This window comes from Macrobrachium rosenbergii, chromosome 41, assembly GCF_040412425.1.
Source record: "Macrobrachium rosenbergii isolate ZJJX-2024 chromosome 41, ASM4041242v1, whole genome shotgun sequence".
In the NCBI taxonomy this organism is placed as follows: domain Eukaryota; kingdom Metazoa; phylum Arthropoda; class Malacostraca; order Decapoda; family Palaemonidae; genus Macrobrachium; species Macrobrachium rosenbergii.
Genome location: NC_089781.1, coordinates 52,372,396 through 52,395,357, shown reverse-complemented (window position 1 = coordinate 52,395,357; position 22,962 = coordinate 52,372,396). Strand labels below are relative to the sequence as shown.

Below are 22,962 nucleotides of genomic sequence, written 5' to 3'. Positions count from 1 at the left end.
AAAGGCCCGGGTCTGTAGATAGTAGTGATAGTCATATTATTATTAATGATGTTCTGAAACCTGATTGGGACCATTTGGCTTTCATTGAGGACCAGAAAAAAGAATTTAATTTCGAGTTAGGTGATATCAATGATCTAACTAAGCCTCAGTTTGGTATAATTCATAATTTATTGTACAGATTTAGTAGACCTTCGACAGATGATCTGAGCAAGACTTCACGGATCGAGCAAATTGTGGTCCCTTCCCAGTTCCATGAATCAGTAATGAGTCTCGCTCACGACAATTTCCTTTCAGGTCGTTTTGGGGTATGGAAGACTTTCCGTAAATTGGCAAGATATTTTTGGTGGCCTGGGATGAAATCGTCTGTGAAGCGTTTTGTGAACAAATGTGAGGTTTGTCAGGTTATGGGAAAACCAAATCAAATTATTCCCAAGGCTCCTTTAAATCCTATTCCTGCCATCGGAGAACCGTTCTCGGAATTGGTGATAGATGTGGTTGGTCCTTTGCCGAAAACTAAGTCTGGTTATATTTATCTATTAACAATTATGGATAAAGCCTCTAGATTTCCCGAAGCTTTCCCTTTGAGACGGATAACCTCTAAAGTAGTTTTTGAAAAATTAATGGAATTCTTTTCCAGGTACGGTCTCCCTCGTGTTATTCAGACCGATTGAGGTACGAATTTCACGAGTAAAATGTTTAGAGGTAAGTGTGCTGAACTGGCCATTCAGCACATTACAAGTGTTCCGTATCATCCGGAGAGTCAAGGTGTGGTGGAGAGGTTTCACCAAACATTAAAATCTATTTTGAAAAAAAATTGTTATGAACACGGAAGCGAGTGGGACAAAGCACTTCCGTTCGCACTCTTTGCTCTTAGGAATCATCCCAATGCCTCCACAGGTGTAGCTCCCTTCGAACTGATTTTTGGGCACAAAGTCCGTGGCCCTTTGGACATTTTTTGTGAAGTATTAGGGGCCAATCGAAGGGGAGATATCAAAATGGGAGAATTTGTGGATGATTTGAGAAAGAGAATGTTCAGTGCTTGGAAGTTTGCGCGTGATAATTTGAATTATTCTCAGGCTAAAATGAAGGCTAACTTTGACAGGAACGCTAAAGCCCGTTCTTTTGAACCAGGAGAATTGGTTTTGATTTTGAGTATGGACTCGGACAATTTTCTTGAACCTAGATATAAGGGTCCATGGAAAGTTTTGAGGAAATTGTCCGAGGTGAATTACGAAATTGAAGCTCCCGGTTCAAGCAGGAAGTGTAAAATTTTTCATGTAAACAGGTTGAAAGCGTATCATAGTAGAAGTGTTGATCCTTTAACAGTTGTCTCTGAGCCAGTATCTGTAGCCGTGGAATTTCTTCCTCAGGATTCGGATGGTTTAATGAGTCAGGTTTCTTCAGATGCTCTTTTTTCTAATATACAAAATTTAGAAGTTTTACAGGAAGGTCTAAAACATTTGGATCCTCATCAAAGAGAGGATATATTTAATCTAATTTATTCCTTTTCAGATTTATTCCGGGACTCTCCTGGTAGAACTAATTTTCTTTGGCATGATGTAGATGTAGGTAGTGCCTCCCCAGTTAAACAAAGTCCTTATCGGTTAAATCCTGTAAAGAGGGATTTGGTCGAAAAGGAGATTAAGTATATGTTGGAGCACGACCTCATTCAGCCATCAGTCAGTCCTTGGAGTTCCCCTATTGTTCTTGTTGGAAAAGCTGACGGAAAGTTCCGCATGTGTGTGGACTATCGAAAGGTTAATGCCCACACCAAAAATGACTCTTTTCCTTTGCCACGTATTGATGATTGTCTCGACCAGATAGGTTCTGCCAAATTTATTACAAAACGAGATTTGTTGAAGGGTTATTGGCAGGTTCCGTTATCTGATAGAGCCCGTGAAATCTCGGCATTCGTAACTCCCTTTGGTTTGTATGAATGCAAAGTTATGCCATTTGGGATGAAAAATGCCGCGTGTACTTTTCAGAGGCTTATGAATAGGGTCATTTGTGGTTTAAAAGGAACTGAAATTTATATTGATGATTTGGTTGTATATAGCAATGATTGGAGTACGCATATGGTAAGATTGCGTAAGGTATTTGAGGCCCTTAGGTCTGCTGGTTTGGTTATTAATTTAGCAAAGTGTGAATTTGGCAAGGCAAAGGTTTGTTATTTGGGTCACGAGGTTGGTTTGGGTCAGGTAGCTCCGAAACAAGCTAACCTCGAGGCAATTATTAATCTAAAAAGGCCAGGTAATATTAGAGAGGTGAGAAGAGTTCTGGGGATGACTGGATATTATCGCCGCTTTGTGCGAAATTTCTCAGATCTTGCTCAGCCTCTTACTAACCTTTTAGAGAAGGGTAAAAAATTTTGTTGGTCTAATCAGTGTGAGGAAGCTTTTAATAAGCTTAAAACCATTCTAATTTCCAAACCCATTTTGACTTCCCCAAATTTTCAGAAACCTTATATAATAGCGGTAGATGCCAGTGATGTGGGTATCGGTGGTGTCCTTTTCCAAAGGGACGATGAAGGTGAGGTACACCCCATATCTTATTTTAGCCGGAAGTTATTGGCGGCTGAAAGGAGGTATTCTACCATTGAAAAAGAAGCTCTTGCTTTGGTCTGTACCCTTATACATTTCAAACCTTATGTAACTAACTTTTTTCTTCCCATAGAAATCTGGACGGATCATAACCCGCTTGTTTTCATTGAGCGTATGAAAGGAGCCAACCAAAGGATCTTGCGTTGGGCTCTCTTACTTCAGGAATTCAAGCTGGTTATTAAACATATAAAGGGGTCTGAAAATAAGATTCCTGATGCTCTCTCACGAATTTGAAATGTTTGCCTCACCTCCCTTGTACGCTGCCCTGCTCGTTTCTCCGGTGGGTTTGTATAAAAACAGTTTTTTTTTTGCACACCTGCAAGTTGAGGTGTGTATACGTAAGTTTCCTTCTTTGATTTTTGCGAGTTTTGGCTGTATTGTCCTGATTTGACGTTGATTTGTTTTGTATGGTACGTGAAGATTTGGTTGGTGTCGAGACTTTTCTTGTTGTCGTTGTTTAGTCTTAAGTTATTTATTTTTTTTTTATATAACATGTTTTGACTTTGCTGTTTAAATTTAGTTTTATTTTCAGGCTAAGTAACTTTTGTCTTGTCCTTTTTTTTTTTTTACTTGTCTTTTGTAGGTGGACCTTAATGTTCCTGCTTTTCAGGTTCTATGTTCTTGTTATTTAAAAAAAAAAAAAAAAAAAAAAAAAAATTTTTTATCTCGGGGAGGAAGGTATTAGAGTAACATAATTTTGTGATTTATTTAAGTCAACCTTGTTCTAGATTTAAGTTATTTCTTAAGGCAGTTAATGTTAAGTGTGTATTGTTTTGTTTTCGGTATAGTTTCTCGCCTCCTCCCGCTCACTTAATTGCTTGAACTATCGTTTTAACGACTGGGGTTTGTTTATTTTTCGAGTGCGGCATGACTCCTGTGAGGTGACTTGTGAAGGATGGTGCTCGGCCTGGAGGAGTTCGGGCCGTACTTTGCTTCCTGACACTTATACAGCTGGCGATTATTGGAGAACCTTCTTGCATTCTTACATCCTGAATCTTGCTTTTGGAGCTGCTCTTCGCAGGAACACTTCTGTCACCTGCGACGTCGTGTGACCTGTGTCTGACGCAGTTGACATTGTCACCTGCGACTTCGTCGTACTGCCACCTTAGTGGATACATTTCCCTAAGGTATTGAGTGCCATCTCATTCTGTCGGCACCTGTCGCATCAGTGTATCCCCAAGGACGCCTTTATAAGCTGCTGTTGAGGGAGCAATCTGGCTCGTGAGGTGTCAAGTAGGGAGACAGATACCAGGTAGGAGTTTATCTTTGCGTTGTCGGACAGGACCGCCTCCGACTCCCTGTACCAGTGGTTACCTGTGTATTCCTGTCCTCCCTCGTTTGCAGAGCTGAGATGCATTGGATCACGGCCTCCTTAAAGGCGCTTTAAATTTATTTTGGATTACCGCTTCCCCTGTTTTGTGTGAGGAGTTTGTTAAATTTTTATATATATATTATTTTTCTATATAAATCTATCTATAAATGCTAAATTTATAGACTCTGGTGGTCCTTATGGCCTATAGGCCTTGGTGTTTGTTATATGTTCAGACTGTAATTCATAGGTAGGAATTTAAGTGTTTTCTCCCTTTTATCCTTCACCTTTTTTCCTTCGCTTATAGTTATAGGTATATTTTGATTTTGGCCTGGCCAGCCATTGTATGGATATATTCCGATTTAGTTATATTCATGTGTTCGTTCTCTCTTCATGATTCTATCTAGGGCTTAGATTTTTAGCGTTTAGGAATCCAGTGGGATTATTTGAGGACTCAGTCACAAAGTTCTGAGCTGACTTTCAGCTCCTCTGAAGGATTTGATTTCAGTCACAAGTCACTAGGAATAGTTCCAATACTAAGATGAATGAATTATTTGTTAATTTGTTATTTTTTAGTGAATAAATATTGTTGAGTTTTCCCTTTTGTTTTCGTCTCCACTGACCATATTATGCTGAGTATTTTTGAACATCACTGAGAGTATAAATAGTGCTATAAAAGACCTGCACCACGACCCAATAAAAGGGTGCATAACAACTGTCTAAAAACCAACTTCCCCAAAGGAGGTTGTGGGCATTAAAATCACCTAGCAGAAGTACAGGAGCTGGAAGTTGGTCAATTAATGACTGAATATCTCCAATGTTAAAAGCAAGGTCTGGTGGAAGGTATAAGGAGCAGATTGTTATCCTCTTTTCCAAAATGACTGAAATAGCGACAGCTTGTAGAGTTGTATTTAGTTGTATTGTGGAGTGTTGTAGAGATTTATTAATAATAATAATAATAATTGCAGCACCTCCATGGGCACGATCACCAATTGGGGGATATGATTTAAATACTGAATAATTCAGTCCAGGATTATAAGCAGAGTTGCCTAGCATTTTTCCTGCAGGCAAATAATCCCTGGATTGAATTCATGCATTAAAACTTTAAGGTCTTCTGTACGGGCTCTGAGACCTTTACAGTTCCACTGAAGGATACTGAACATGAATGCTAAGGTGGTAAAGTGTGCTACTCCCGACTCCTTGGAGGGGAAATACTGTTCCTAGGGTGGAGTTGGAAATTCTCCTTCATAAGGGATTTTCTTAATCCCTTTTCATCTGAATTGGAGTTCAGGGTCTTTGGTTGATCTTCATGTTTTTTATTATGAACCTGATGTTCAGAATTTCTACTGTGATTCTGTGCACCACTAATTCTATTTGTCTTAGGACAGCAAGACTGAATTGAACTCAGATGTTTTTGTTCTGAATCTACTTTTGGAACCACCTTTCTAGGAGGAAAGATCTCGTCCATAACACTGAACCCATTTGAAGTTTTTATTGTAAAGCTATCATTTCTTGGGGAAGCATCTCTTGTGCACTTCTTGGTAGTTGTAATTGTAGCTTTGTTATTATTTTTCTTTGTGGCTGTGACGATTGATGGTTCTGAACTAGCTCTATCTAACTGGGATTGTTCCTTTAGCTTATTTTTGTTTGAAGTATTTTTAGAACCTCTTCCTTAATTATTGATTTTGGCGCACTTATTTTTGGAGATGAATCGGCAGCTATCGTAGAGGTGGCATTTGTATCGACTTTGGAAGATAAATTTTCTGTGCTTTTGGAAGTACAATTTTTGGTATTGGGCTCCAAAGCACTTGCCGACGAAAGTTTCTGACCAGTTTGGAGATTTTCATTATTATTTATAGTTCGAGAAATAGCAGGTTTGTGATATCTGCTATCAGACGCAGTTATTGGTGGCCTTACATTGATGGAATTTTTCATAAGTTTTATTACAGAAGCATAGGTAGAGTTGGCACTTTTGTTTACCCCCATTACCGTGCGCTTTGCTTCGCTAATGCTGATATGTTCATTATCGTCTGCTCCCAACACTTCTTGTTCAAATCTATATCTGGGGCAAGCCCTAGAATTTGGAGTGTGATCACCCTTGCATAGGAAACAGTATCGGGCTGCTTCACACTCATCAAAATTATCGTGCTCTGTAGAGCACACAGGACATCTTTTATTGTTATGACAAGAGTTTTGAATGCGGCCATATTCCAAGCATTTGCGACACTGTTTGGGATTTCTTTTATATTTTTTAACCTGCATCCTCTCATGGCCAACAATGATGGTATCAGGTAGGTAACTGGAGGAGAAGGTTAAAAGGATTGCTGCATCCCCACCCAGCTTTTTAAACGAGATACACAAGGAAGACATCGATGGAGAATCGCCTCCTCTTTAAAAGCATGCAAGTCTTTTGAGTAAACTACCCCTTTCTGTGTGTTAAAGAATCTGTGAGATGAAATACATTCAATATTTCCACTTTCAGGAGGTTTAAAATTAGATAGCAGAGTTGCTTGAGTCTCATTACAAGCTTTTATTAGAAGGTTCTTCCCATAACGTTTTATAAATTTCCAATGGGAATGGAACCAACCTTGCTGTCAATACTTTCAGCGGCATTTATTAAATTTTTCCCTCCCTCCTTATAGATAGCAACATGCCATAAAGGGGGAGGAAGAGCTCTGGTACATGGGGCTGATCCATGTTCTTCAGTCTTGGGAATAAAGTCAAATGGCTCATCATTTAAGTTTTTCACTGGAAACACTTTCGTGCTCAGAACTGAGTCATTTCGAATGTGGCCATGGAGTCTTTGTTGTGCCTCACTAGCTTCCAAGGGAGAGGAAAATTTAACAAAAGCAGAAAATGACTGCTTATCATCAATCCACTTTGCCAAATTGTTTTACTAAACTGTATAAACATTCATAATCTAATGAAAAGCCTACATTAGTGCAATAAAGGACTCTATTATTTGAATCAAATCCACCAGATTTACTAATGTCCTGGTGTCTCAGTGTTTGGTTCTGTCTGACAGCCAAGCTCGTATCCATGTTCATGCTAGAAGTCGTTGCCAGCGCCGTTAAGTCATCAGATCCAGGGGAGGGAGAAATAATAGCCAAATCCATAAATTTAAACCTGTCCACATGCATATGTCCAAAAAGTGCACACCCGACACCCAAGAGACCCCATACAGACCCTGACAGCATATTAGAAAGGGAAAACCAGGCAGCTTCTACTGCCCAACTTCCCCACCCCAACACACTACCAAAGCCTGCAAAGAGACCCCAAGATGCCAAGCATGCACACATCAAACCACCACACAAACCGGCTCATCCACCCACCCAAAACTGCTTGGTTATATCAAGAAAGTATTGTGGATCAGTCAAGTATTCACATTCTCCACCAATGGCACAAGTGAGAGTTGACTCCCAACAGTCCACCCCATACCCTACCCTTTTGAGATAGCACCAATACTCTTGCAGTGGCCCTGGTATAAGCCAATCCGCCTGCTGGGAGTTCTGCCCCCACTAATGGGGACCGATTCCCCACTCCAAAAGTACTGGTGGGCTTCCAGACAAAAGCCACGAGTCCCACCTCCAAAAACCAGCGCCCCCTGGATTCCGATGGGCTGATCCCCAGAGATAGTTCTGCCCCCAAGAGAGCAATGGGAGAATCCCATCACTATCTCTTAGGTCCAAATCGTATTGGGTGGCGACTCAACTACCACAACTCCCACAATTAGCTTCGAGTGCGAACTCCTTCCAAAAAACGATCCCTTCTCAGATTCACCTAAGTAGTAAAATTTTGCAAATGTGGAAATGCCCCCGCCATTTAAACCAAAAACTATGCATTATTATTATTATTAGATTAAAATACCAGGTCTACGCTTGAGGCCAAGCACTAGGACCCAACAGATCATTCAGTATGATGATGAACAAATTAAAATTAAATTAAAAACTACACATAGGCACATGCTCTCATACTGGAACACATACATATAATAAATACATTTACTTATGCTTTCTTACATACACACTAAAAAGGTATATTAAAATTCAGAATATAAGTTGAGCCATATTTTAAATTTTTCTTTTTTTTAATTCGACCAAAACTATAGGGGTTTTCGTGCTTTTATTACTTACTTAATTTTATATTTTATTAATTAAATTACAGTTCCTCATGAACATCAAAATCGGAACGACTGAAAATGTAAAAGATTCTGACAAAATTTCCTCCATTGGTTTATTTCCAAAAGTTGACAGTCGTTGTTGGTCATACTTTGGACACTCACATAACTCATGTCTGACCGTTATTACCACCCTGCACTCTGAGCACTTGGGAGCCGGGCCACGTGGGCTGCTCATTAAGTGCCCATGTGTCAGACAAGTATGTCCTATTCTGAGATGTGTTAGAATTACTTGAGTGTCTCTTTCTCTGATAAGATGAACTCCATTTTTTAACATTAGGTTTTATTTGTTTCAATTTATTACTTTCAGGTTCTTCATTCCATATATATTACCATTTATTTATGATACCCATTTTTATGTGTGTTACATAATCAGTAACAGGGACATTCACATTTGATCTTGTCATGTGGTTTTTACTTCTTTGGCTGCATTGTCTGCATCTTCGTTTCCTTTGATCCCTACATGGATGGGGATCCAACATATTTCTACATTTCTTCCATTATTATATAAGTTATGGAGAAATAATTTAATTTGTTGTAAATTATTTTTTGATCTGTAACTCTGAATAGCTTATACAGTGCTTCTCGAGTCACTAAAAATCACAAAATTATTGAATGATGATTCTTTAATTAATTTTAAAGCTGATGCAATTCCATACAATTCTGCTGTGAATACTGAGGCATTATTAGGAAGAGAGAACTGATAAGTCCTGTCCTGGGACACTGCAGCATATCCCACTCCATGTTCTGATTTAGATCCATCTGTATATATTGCATAATGTGGACCTTTTCGGCTTATATGCTCTATTGTATGCGGTCTATGGTGTTCTGGTGTATATGAGTAACTTGTTTGATAAATACTTGAGGGGTGTACAAATTCTCATTTTATTCACTGTCCAGGAAGGAGGTGATTTTACTATTAAAGGCACTTGTATATTTATATTCAGCGACTCAAACAGTCTTCTAGTCTTGTAGACGTTTTGGAACGTACGGTCTCAGTTCTCTGCTCTGGCCCATGGTTTTAATTTTCAAGGGTAATTCATGGCCTTCGAATTTTATCTTTGCTATTCTCAGTGTTTTTCCATTACTCTGTCTACTGGCTATACTTAGCAATCTTGTACATTGTTGTACCTTTTTTTTAAGGGAATCCAGCAATATATTCTTTTCTATTGGTTCTTCATCATTATCAGGGAGTACCATGGTACCCTGTACACTGTTCATATAGTCATGTTTTTTTTATATGTACCTTTGTATTGTTAATATTATTTATAGTTAAGTTATTTACTGACTGATTTTTTGTTGTGATTTCTATCATCCACATCTGATCTTTTATTTGTCTGAATGATACTTCAGTAGTTGAATGTCGATTCACCAGGAAGTTTTCTAATTTCAATGCCGATATTTTCTTCTCTGTTTCTAAGGTCAGGAATCGTGGCCAACTTCCACTTCCAAAGAGAGAGTCGAAGTGAGTCAAGGTTGGGTCAAGATATCTGCTTTTTTTTGGTTTGCTTTTTATTCGAGCATAGGGCTCCAGAGTAATTACATTAGTATTTTTTTCTGATTTTTCCAGAGAAAGGTTGTCAAGAGGAGGTTCCAGCGGTTGTCAACTGTGCCGAATCGCTACCATCAAAGGGCCCAGGGGTACTTAAATCTTTAAAACTACTAGGCATAAAGATTGAGGTACAGTTTATAAAAAAAATAAACCTGAAAACCTTAAAAAGATATCATCAGCCTTTCATGGAGTTTATTCTTCCACCAATGGCACAAGTGAGAACTGACTCCAAAATGTCCGCTCCCTACCCTACCCCACAGGGGATGGCACACTATGATTTAGAGTGGCCCAAGTGTAAGCCAAACCCACTTGCTAGGACTGATAATATTACTAGAACACAACACAATCATCCCCATTCTAATCATGTTATTGGCAAACCAGATAGAATGCCTAGAGTACTATCACCAGAACCAGACCCCCCTGGAATCCGTGGTCCAGCCATAAAGAATAGTTACTCTTTTGAGCTATCAATCTGATAACTCTCAGTTTGAGCATTATCGGGGAGTTGATGGTCCTACCACAGTTCTCACTATTTAGTTTCGGATGTAAACCCATTCCAAGCTATGATATCTTTTCCTATTTAAAAGGTCCAATAAATTTAGCAAAAGTGGAGGACTCCACAAAAATTAATCCAAAGCAATATATAATCATATATGTGACTCTTAGACTCAAACCTAGGAACAGATGCCTGGGGTTCAAGAGCCCCCTAAGCACGTCAAGGTGGCCCCACATCAAGGGGGATGAACTTCCAATGTCAAACGCTGCTCCCGTGAAATTTTCCCCAAGTTCATAACTTTCACTGCATGGAAAAAATACTAAAATTTGAATGTTGCTTGAATCTAAATTTTATTTTCTTCTTTTTACCTTCCTAGCATCCAAAGTAGTTCTTTATAATACTGCAGGATTTAAAACACATACAAAATATAGAAAATGGGAATTCACCACAGACCGAGTTAAATCAGGAAGATAGAAACAACTAGGAATATTTTACGAGTTTGAACGAATATTCTCGTGATTGTAAGAGGAATATATGGCAGTTAATCACGAGAATACTTGGGATAATCCGACTCTTTGTTGGGTGAGTCGGTAGAGCTGTGGACTGTCACTCGATGGGCTGGAGTTCAATTCCCCGCCCGGCTGATGAAGAGTTAGAGGAATTTATTTCTGGTGATAGAAATTCATTCCTCGCTATAATGTGGTTCGGATTCCACAATAAGCTGTAGGTCCCGTTGCTAAGTAACCAATTGGTTCTTAGCCACGTGAAATAAGTCTAATCCTTCGGGCCAGTGGTCTGGTACAACTAAGGTATACTTAACTTTTAACTTGGGATAATCAGGGAAGGGATTAAAAGAGCAGGTTCTTCCTCATGTTCTTATGTTATTTGCAAAAATTCTTACTAGCAAAATAGGTGCCCGGAGAAAAATTTGAATGTAAACATCAAAACAAAACTTTTGCACTACATATTAAAAACCAACTTTCGAACAAATCAAGATATGAACGGCCATTCAGAATGTAACCTGTCCGTGAGTAGGGTAGTGCCTGTGTATAATATATATAGTATGTATTATATATATATATATATATATATATATATATATATATATATATATATATATATATATATATATATATATATATATATATATATATATATATGTGTGTGTGTGTGTATTATTATATATACATGTATATATATACATATATGCATTATATGTATATATATATATATATATATATATATATATATATATATATATATATATATATATATATATATATATAGTGTGTGTGTTTCTGTATGTGTGTGCGCTGTGGACACTCCAGATGTCAATGGCCAAATATGCAAAATATGGATAAATAAACTACTGGAATCATAATTTTGTTCAAGCAGTTGTATGGCATTCCTAAAGGATTCAAATATAAAATCTATTTTAATACCACTAATTAACTGTCCCAATTAGCTTCTTTTGCCTTCCACTTGGATGCTAATTTTAGACGAAACAGCCATTAGTCACTAATATGGAGGTAACCAAGGACAACAGCTGAAAAGAATATACTCAGAGCAACAACAGATGATGTACTATGTGCAACATTATAACAGATCTGGGAATCACCATTAATCAAAAAGAGATGCTTAGAATCAACGAGGCTTCCTATAGTCCTGCCTCCTCTACCTGTGAAAGTTTCAACTGACAATGCCATGAGTGTTGATGTCTCCAAATAAGAGAGAAGGTGGTGGAAGGTGATCTCTGCATTTTTGCAATTCTCATGGGGATAAATCACCTTCCGGAGTTAGATAAAGAAGAAGAACATACACTTTTAAGAATTACCACATGGCTATGGCTGTAATTTATTATCAATCATAATTAAGTTGTGTTTTGTAGAAAATTTTTAATGATTTATAGCTCTGCCTCTACTTCTTTCATTGATGGGTGGCTTAGGGTGACAGAATGCAGTTTAGTCCTGGATAATGGAATTGGGTACCTAATTTTGTTCCCCACAAGCATATAATACCAGGATTGTGATTAAAGTAGCTTGACTTGCTCAGATTGAGATCTGGGACCTCTGCAATTGCATTACAAAATTTGTGCCATTATTGGTGGAAAGAATGCGAGTTCCAGTCTTACCCTTTGATTGGGAGTTCTATTAATTTTTCTCTTGGATAATTTAAGATCCAGTGTAGGGATACATGATTTCTCTGGAGTACTAATGTTATATATATCATCTGTCTGACTGGAGAATGTGAATGGTCCTGGTTGGATTATTCTGATATCTTGTTAGTATTCCTGATAGAGAAGTTGAATAAATGGTAGAAATGGAAGGCAGTAGAGAACCATAGGTATGTTGCATAATCCCTTTAGCAATGCCTACAGTGCAAAGTGTGAAGCACATTGTTAGTATTATCTCTTCTGAGTGTTTTTCTAATATGAAAGAGCATTTCAATGAAGAGTTCACTGATTTATCATACTTAGCACAGGAAAACAGCTATAATTAACAGCAAACATAATTAATTTACCTGGTCACAGCATTTCTTTGATACCACAGCACGACAATCTATTTTCCAAAATATGGCATCACGTCTCTTTAGAATAAAGGAATATTTACAATGCCATTTTTGCCCCAAGGCCCATGGGAACACTTCATACTTGAGTTCTTCTTCGTCTTCCTCCATATCATGTGCAAGGTACCTAGAAAGAATAATTCATCAATTGGACAATAGTAACATGTTTGCAATTACAGAATTAATTCATGACTGATTCAAGCTTCTCAGGTGTCATGTCAAAGGTCACTGACACCTATGTCATAAGCGAACCTTAACAGTAAGTAAGATCCATCCCAAATAATAAATTTTGATACAAGACTGATGTTTAGATAAATGAATAGAAAATTTAATCACGAATAAAATATAAGTAACACTACTGATAGTCGTAGGAATAAGTATCATAGCAGCCATAATGTACCATCTTTGAAATATGTACCCAATATGTTGGGTGAAAATCACACTAAGAAAATTGCCTTTTCTAACGCTAGTTTTAAAAGATTATGATATTCATTGATGTCTCCTTTAAAAGAATAAATAATTTAAAATAATAAAGAGGAAGAAATTTGCTGAATCCTTGTAGTAACAAAAATCACACCGATCAATTTTTCTTCCAATAGTTTCATGTCACTGTTTTCTTGAAATATTTCATTAAAGCAAGTCTTCTTTTATCACAATCAGTATAAGTAAGTGCAATTTATCAGCTTTTTAATCATATACGATTCGTATGAAAAAGATGACGGCAAGAGAAATTATACTTGTTTTTATCATTGCTTCACACAGCTATAAACATCTTTCATCCCAGTTTTTCTCCTGAATTTGTCATTATCTTTTTGACCTGGATCTGAGGAGTTAAACCTGGCTAAGCTCAGTTAGGAGTTTTAATTTTAAAAAACCAAATGGGTTCTAAGATATTTGGGAAATCTCCTTTTTATAAAAAAATTAATTTAATCTTATTTTAAATTAACAAAGCAACAGGGAAAATTTAACATTTAGTATTTTTACAATTGTAGATTTTGCTTTAAGTAAAGCCAATCTACTAAATTGTTGAAAAATTAATTAAATAAAGTCTAAATATTATTTGTTGCTTTGTCAGAAAAATGACGGCAAGAGAAATTATACTTGTTTATAGCTGCAGCTATAAACATCTTTAAAAACAAGTATAATTTCTCTTGAGGAGCAGCAATTGGAAAATCAAGATATCTGGGAAATTTTTATATAAAAAAATTAATTTAATCTTATTTGCCTACGGTAAGGCTTTAAGTCAAGCAATCTACAATTGTTGAAGTCTAAATACTGTTATTTGTTCTAGGAAGCAGCAACCTACCAGCAATCTCACCCTAACTCCTAACCTTGAAGGAGATTACTGGCTCCAAATTTTAACAATTAGAAGCCCATTTGGTAAGGTTTTAAGGAATTAAAACTTTTAACTGAGTCTTAAGGCTATGCATTTAACTCTGCTCAGTGGAAATCTCCAACAGGTTGACCAAAAAAGTACTCAGAAGTAAAATTCAGGAGAAAAACTGGGATGACGGTCTTGTGAGACAGATCAGTGAGTACAGGCAGACCTATGGGCTGTGTGAGAATGATGAAGGGAAAACCGAGGTAGATGCTGTAGGCAAGGGACACAGCCCTCTTGCCTTGAGTCCTTTATACTCTATCTCCTTGCCAACAAATACTGTTCTGGCTGAGACTAATTATGAGAGAATCCTTTGAGATTTGTTGGTCTGTTTTATGGAGTCCTTTGAGGACGAACAGCGGCTATGGTATCAACAATAGATAAGTAATATTTTTTACAATTTTCTACTTGATATTTCAAAAAGTAACTGGAAAAATATATCTGCATCATAAAGTTCTACTGGTATTGTGGGATTCTTGTTTTTTCCTCTATGACTTTTATGGAACTTTTCTGGGGGCAGACAATAATAAACTGTATATAAATGGGAAGGAAGCTTATCCTAGTTTGTCACTGTACAAAAACAAGCAACATTTCTATTTTTCTATTTCAGGTGACATTTTTACAAAAGTAACAAAATTTCTGCATACGCCTAACTGGCATAGTAGTAGTATTAAAGTAGTTTAACCAGACCACTGAGCTGACTTTCAGCTCTCACAGGGCTGGCCTGAAGGACTAGGATAAAATACCACATAAGCTCGCGTTCTCTTACTGTAAAACATACACACAATAAATACATTTACTCACGCTTCCACACTAAAAAGGTATATTAAAATTCATAATAAGTTAAATAATATTTAAAATAAAAATTTAAATTTAAATTCGACAAATGCTATAAGGGTTTTTGTGCTTTTATTATTTAATTATTTTTATATTTTATTAAAAATTAAACGACAGTTCCTCATAAACAACAAAATCGGAACGACTGAAGATGTAAAAGATTCTGACAAAATTTCATTCACTGATTTATTTCCAAAAGTTGACAGTCGCTGTTGGTCATACTTTGGACACTCACATAACACGTCTGACTGTTAATATCACCTTGCACTCTGAGCACTCGGGAGCCGAGCCACGTGGGCTGCTAATTAAATGTCCATGTGTCAGACGAGTATGTCCTATTCTGAGACGTGTTAAAATCACTTGTGCATGACTCTCTCTCTGATATGATGAACTTCATTTTTTAACATTAGGTCTTATCTGTTTTAATTTACTACTTTCAGGTTCTTCATTCCATATATATTAACACTTATTTATGATACCCATCTTTATGTGTGTTACATAATCAGTAACAGACATTCACATTTGATCTTGTCATGTGGGTTGCTTCTTTGGCTGCTTTATCTGTCTCTTCATTTCCTTTGATCCCTACATGGGCAGGGATCTAACATATTTCTACATTTTCCCTTTTTTATATAACTTATGGAGAAATAATTTAATTTATTGTACAATATTATTTTTTGATTTGTAACCCTGAATAGCTTCTACAGCGCTTCTCGAGTCACTAAAAATAACAAAATTATTGAATGAGGTTCCTCTGATTGTTTCTATAGCAGATGCAATTGCACATAATTCTGCTGTGAATACTGAAGCATTATTAGGAAGAGCATCGATAAGTTTTGTCTTGGGACACTGCAGCATATCCTACTCCATGCTCTGATTTAGATCCATCTGTATATATTGCGTAATGTAGACCTTTTTGGCTTATTCAGCGCAGGATGAAGATGAAACATATAAATTAATGATGTGATTGATAAGGAAAAGGTGAATGATAACATACTGTACTAGTAAAATTCAGTGTTAAAATAGGAACATAAGAAATGAAGAATGATATTAGATGAAAACCATAAAAAATAAATATATATAAAAATCATATTTATAATATATATTATTATAAATATTTTTATTAGAACAGTTTAACCAGACCACTGAGATAACTATCAGCTCTCAAAAGACTGGCCCGAAGAATTTGGCGAAATGACAGGTCTAGGCTAGAAGCCTAGCACTGGGACCAAATAGGTCATTCGATACAGTGATGACTGAATGGAAACGAAATTAGAAACTGCACAGAGAAACACGCCCTCATACTGGAACACACCCACGCAATAAATACATACATATTCACGTTTCGATATGTACTCACTAAAAAGGTATATTAAAATTTAAAATGAAATTTATTAAAATTTAAAAATTTAGTGGTTTTAAAATTCATTAGACCCCTAAGGGTTTGAGTATTTATATTATTTGCTTTTTATATTTTATTAATTAAATCACAGCTCCTCCAGAACATTAAAATTTGTATTACTGAAAATGTAATAGATTCTGATTGATTGACTGATTGATTATGAAATTTAGGTCTTGAAGACCAAGCGCTGGAACCCATCAGGATTATTCAGCGCCATAATGAAAGTAAAATATGTAAATCAATGATATGATTGATAATGAATAGGTGGATACTAGTAAAATTCAGTATTAAAATATGGACGCAAAATACGAAGAATGATATTGGAGAGAGCCATCAAAAAATAAATATATATTAAACTTTTATATTCAAAATATATACGTAATATATAAAATAAATATAACTAAAATATCTCATTAAAATAAGCATATTCTTTCAGATAAAACAGAAGGTTATCTACCTCAACATGATCATTTAAAATTTTTAAAATGCAGTAGTCTTCACAGTTAGTGAGTACTTTGCCCTAAGGCAATTAAACTTAGGACGTGCATCAGCATGTGCTCAACGGATAGTTGACCACCACAGTGAGCACATACAGTGCCACTGGCTCCTTCTAAAATATAGCTATGAGTGAAATGGGTATGGCCAATCCTAAGCCGTGTTAAGATGATCTCAAATCTTCTGTTACGATTAAAACCCGCACTCCAAAAATCGATGCTTTTTCTAATGTGTCTGTACTTCCTACTTGTGCATAAAATGGGGGAAGTAAATATCTGCTGCCATTTTGCACGAATGTATCGTCTGATAACTGGACACATATCCAAATGTGGCACCTTATTAGTTAAGAAATCACATCTTGCCGCAACCTTTGCTTCACTATCAGCGAGTTCGTTCCCTTCTAGACCAGTGTGCCCAGGAATCCAACAAAACTTTACTGATTTGTGGCAAACAGAAAGATAAAAAAGCCATTCCTGACCCTTTTGAATTAAGGGATGGGTGGGGTTAAACTTCTTTAGGGCTTCTAAAACATTCCTTCAGTCACTATATATTACTGTGGATTTAAATTTCTTATCACATACAAGATTTAAAGCATCAACTATGGATATTGCTGCAGCGGTGAATATGGATGAGAAGTCTGATAACTTTTTTATATATGATTCCCCCCTCACACACCACTGCACATCCTACTCCACCTTCCGATTTTGATCCGTCAGTATAGATTTTCCTGTCATTTATATGCTTCTCATCATGCTCCAAAAACTTGTTTCCTAATTTCTTTTGCCAGACATTCTTTCTTCTTTGTCTCCTTTACTGCAGACATCTGTTGCTGGAATAAACCATGGAGGGATAGCAGGATGTTTCACCTATAGGATCTTCTGCGTTTTTATGCTTTCATCCTCCAGTTCACCCAGCTGTCTGATTTGAAATGGTATTGAAGATCCAGATCTAAAAAGACTTGAGACACACTGTTTCAAGATCTCAAAAGGATTCTCCTTTGTGCTTTTCAGCCACATGGTGTATCTCAGAACTAGCTCATGCCTCCTTAAGTACAGTGGTAGCTGATGGGAGCCTACATAAATACTTTCAATGGGTGAAGTTCTAAAACCCCCAGTGCTGATCCTTAGCCCCATATTATGCACAGCGTCCAATTCCTTAAGTTTAGTCTTTGAAGCAGATGAGTATACTTGGCAGCCATAGTCTAACTTAGATAAACATACTGCATTATTAGGCCTTACCAACGATTTCTTATCAGCACCCCAATTAAAATTAGATACTACTTCTAAAATACTTAGTGATCTCTTCACTTTCACATTTAACTGGTCAATATTATTATTCCAAGTGAGCTTTTCATCAAACACCATTCTTAAAAATTTTACTTCAGTAGAGTAAGGTCAAATAATTCCATTTAAGGTAAGAGTTGGAATGGCTTCCTTAGTTCGGCGTCTGAAAAACCGAACATCGACAGTTTTAGATTCGGAAAATCGAAACCCCTGCTCATTAGCCCACTTGCATACTTTAGCGATGGCTCTTTGCATGAACCTGCTAGTAGATGCACCATCACATCCTGTGCAGTACAGAACCAAATCATCTACAAATAAAGACCCTTTTACCAGTGATTTATTGATTGATTGTGAAATTTAGGTCTTGAAGACCAAGTGCCAGAACCCATCAAGATTATTCAGCACCGTAATAAAGATGAAAAATACAAATTAATGATATGATTGGTAATGAATACGTGAATGATGATATTTTCTAGTAAAATTCAGTGTTAAAATATGAACGTAAAAAATTAAGAATGATATTCGATAGAACCAAAAAAAAAATAAATATATATTAAACTTTTATATTCAAAATATATACTTAGTATAAGAATAAATATGACTAAAATCTTTATTAAACATACTGAAATCATATCTCATTAAAATAACCAGACTCTTTCAGATAACTCATAAGGTTGTCTACCTCAATGTCATCATTTAAAATTTCTAAAACAGTCTTCCCACTTGGGAAGTACTTTGCCCTAAGGTGATTAAATTTAGGACAGTGCACCAGCATATGCTCAACGGATAGCTGACCACCACAGTGAGCACAAATTGGGGCATTGGCTCCCTCTAAAATATAGCTATGAGTGAAGCAGGTATGGTCAATCCTAAGCTGTGTTAGGATGATCTCAAATCTAATGTTATGATTAAAACCCAAACTCCAAAAATCAATGTTTTTTCTAATGCGCCTGTACTTCCTATTTGTGCATAAAATGGGGGAAGTACATCTCTGCTGCCATTCTGTACAAATGTATCGTCCGATAACTGGACGCATATCCAAATGTGGTACCCTATTAGTTAAGAGAACACATCTTGCGGCATCCTTTGCTTTACTATCAGCCCGTTTGTTCCCTTCTAGACCAGTGTGCCAAGGAATCCAACAAAACTGATTTGTGGCAAACAGAAAGATAAAAAAAGCCATTCCTGACCCTTTTGAATTAAGGGATGGGTAGGGTTAAACTTCTTTAGAGCTTCTAAAATATTCCTTGAGTTACTATATATTACTGTGGATTTAAATTTCTTATCACATGCAACATTTAAAGCATCAACTATGGCTGTTGCTTCAGCAGTGAAAATGGATGAGGGGTCTGATACCTTTTTTATACCGGGTGTTTCGAAATTAGAGCCTCCCCCACCCCTCACAGAACAAATGGAAAGTTATGAAGTTTTCTGCTATAGCCCAACTCCAAGTACATTATTTTAAGTTTCTATTAAGCTATTTTTCATTTTACATTTCTTGTATCTTCAGACTGAGCGACGGAGTTAGATACAGCCATGGCTAACGACTCGGAGAAAATTGGATGGATTGACCGAATCCGGGCTATAACCTTCAGAGAGGCCAGGGATGCTGGCGCATCCTTCATTTCACATTCCTGGATGGCTATATACATTGAAAGAGATGAATCCTTTGTTAAAAGAAACTGGAACAAAAATCCACATGACTGTCATCGCAAACAAAGTGAGAATCTTGGAAGGCCTGAAGTCCTTTCTCAGGAATCAAAAGACATCACAGCTGAGGTCGTGGGTAGACCAAGAAAGTCTTTATGTAAATTGGCACTTGAACTAGAAACAAAAAGGGGAAAGAAGAGAAGTTATAGTGCTGTATATCGTGAGTTGAAAAAATCTGGTATCAAGCCATTTCATGTTATCAGCAAGCCCAATATCACTCGGCAACAGAGAGAAGACTGTGCATGGTTTTGTGGTTCATTTCTTAAAGATTGGGATGAAGCTGACTTTCTCCATGTTGCCCCATCAGATGAATTCTTCATTTACACAGTCAGGAAGCCAAATCATTATTATTATAATTATTAAAGTAGTTTAACCAGACCACTGAGCTGACTTTCAGCTCTTCATAGGCTGGTCCGAAGGATTTTATTAAAATACTAGGTCCAGGCCTGAAGTCAAGTGCTAGGACCCAATAAATAGATCATCTGATACAAAGATGAATGAATTAAAATGAAATTAAAAACTGCACATAGGCACATCCTCTCATACAATAAATACATTTACTCAGACTCCCTTATATACATACTAAAACGGTATATTAAAATTCAGAATATAAATTAAATTAAACAAAATTTTTAAAATTTTTCTCTTTTTTGTAAAATTCAAATGTTAAAAGGGTTTTCATACTTTTATTATTTACTTATTTTTAAATTTTATTAATTAAATTACAGTTCTTCAAGAACATCAAAATTGGAATGATTGAAAATGTGAAAGATTCTGACAAAATTTCTTTCATTGATCTATTTCAAAAGTAGACATTCGTTGTCGGTCATACTTTGGACATTCACATAACACATGTCTGACCGTTATTATTACTCTGCATTCTGAGCAATTTATGTTTGGAGCCGGGCCATGTGGGCTGCTCATTAAATGCCCATGTGTCAGACGAGTATGGCCTATTCTGAGGCGTGTTAAAATTACTTGTGCGTGTCTCTCTCTGATATGATGAACTCCATTTTTAACATTAGGTTTTATTTCTTTCCGTTTATTACTTTCAGGTTCTTCATCCCATATATATTGCCATTTATTTATGATACCCATTTTTATGTGAGTTGCATAATCAGTAACAGGGATATTCACATTTGATCTTGTCATGTGAGTTGCTGCTTTAGCTGCTTTGTCTGCATCTTCATTTCCTTTGATCCCTACATGTGCAGGGATCCAACATATTTCTAAATTTTTTCCATTGTTATATAATTTATGGAGATATAATTTAATTTGTTGTACTATATTATTATTTGATTTGTACCTTTGAATAGCTTCTATAGCGCTTCTTGAATCACTGAAAATCACAAAATTATTGAATGATGATTCTTTAATTATCTTTATAGCTGATGCAATTCCATACAATTCTGCTGTAAATACAGAAGCATTATTAGGAAGAGAGAACTGATAAGTTTTGTCTTGGGACACTGCACCATATCCTACTCCGTGTTCTGATTTAGATCCATCTGTATATATATTGCGTAATGTGGACCTTTTTGGTTTATATGCTCTATTGTATGCTGTCTATGTTGTGTTCTGGTGTATATGAGTTACTTTTTGATAAATACTTGAGGTGTGTGCAAATTCTCGTTTTATTCATTGTCCAGGAGGAGGTGATTTTACTATTACAGGCACTTGTATATTTATATTCAGCGACTCAAACAATCTTCTAGCTCTAATTGGGAAAGGTGGTGGATGGTTGTTTATAAATACATCTCTTAATTCAAATAATTTTTTGGTTGGAGAATCACTAGTTTGAATTCTTAAAGCACTTTTCATTGTTACTAGCTCTCTATGGAGAGACAAAGGCAGTTCACCACATTCAACTTGTAACGATGATTTTGGTGATGATCTAAAGGCTCCTGAGCATATTCTAAGGCCTTCATTGTGAACAGGGTCTAACATTCTCAGAACTGCGTCAGATGCCGAGCCATATACTTCGCTTCCATAATCAATGATGAACAGAACTGTTGCCTTATACAGCACAGTAAGGGTATGTCTATCGGCTCCCCAAGTAGTGTTCGATAGTTTTCTAATTAGATTTAATGCTCTTTTACTTTTAGATTTTACATATGTAATGTGGGCTTTCCAGTTCAAGTGGGTATCAAATACTAATCCCAAAAATTTTGCTGTTTGGCCAATTGGTATACTATGGTTTCTGATTTTTAAATCTATTTCTTCACCTTTTTTCCACTTTTTATTTTTATAAAACATGATTGCTTGAGTTTTATCTATGGAAAATTTAAAGCCTACAGATGAGGCCCATTCATCTATTTTTACTATGCTTTTATTAATGATTCGTTCTGCATGTTTTATTTGGGATGCTGAATAATATATGGCAAAATCATCCATGTACAGGTTACTTTTAATGCCAATAGGTAGATTTTTACTGATATCATTAATTGCTAAAGTAAACAGTGTTCCACTAAGGATGCTTCCCTGTGGAACACCATTTTCAAGTGGAAATGGTCTAGACAGATCATCATCAATTCTCACCTGAAAATTGTGGTTTGTCAAAAGTTCTGTATAAACCTAAGTAAATGTCCACGGATGTTGTTGTTTTGTAAAGTTTTTAATATAGCATACCTCCATGTGGTATCGTATGCCTTTTCAATGTCAAAAAAGACAGCTACAGTAATTTGTTTTCGTTCAAAACCTCTACGTATATGGTCTTCTAAGTTACAGAGAGAATCCAATGTGGATCTGTTACACTGTGACCCAAACTGAGTGGGAGTTAAAATTTTATTTTCTCGAATGTGCCATGTTAGTCGAGCATTTACCATTTTCTCTAACAATTTGCATAAGCAGCTTGTTAAAGAAATTGGTCTGTAATTATTTACATTGCTGGGATCCTTTCCAGGTTTGGGGATAGGAATTATTATAGCTTTACGCCATTCATCTGGAAATAAATTTCAAACCCACAAATGATTATAAAACTCTAATAAGTATGACTTTGCCAAAGGTGCTAAGTGGCTGATCATCTCAAAACAAATATTGTCACCTCCAGGAGCAGATTTATTGCTGTTCGAGAGAGCATATTCCATCTCTGACATACTAAATTTTCTATTATAATATATATCTTCTATTGTTTCATAATTTATTGTTATTAATTCTAT

General features: G+C 36.3%; 1 protein-coding gene across 2 annotated transcripts in view; it reads right to left on the bottom strand.

Annotated features, from left to right (window-relative positions):
• The window catches only part of LOC136826862 (uncharacterized), a 568,370-nt gene that overhangs the window by 251,679 nt on the left and 293,729 nt on the right, over window positions 1-22,962 (bottom strand). For both annotated transcript variants that reach the window (XM_067084358.1, XM_067084359.1), the window contains one exon: window positions 12,655-12,826. In XM_067084358.1, coding sequence (XP_066940459.1) covers window positions 12,655-12,826 — 172 coding nt within the window. The remainder of the gene's footprint in view (window positions 1-12,654; window positions 12,827-22,962) is intronic.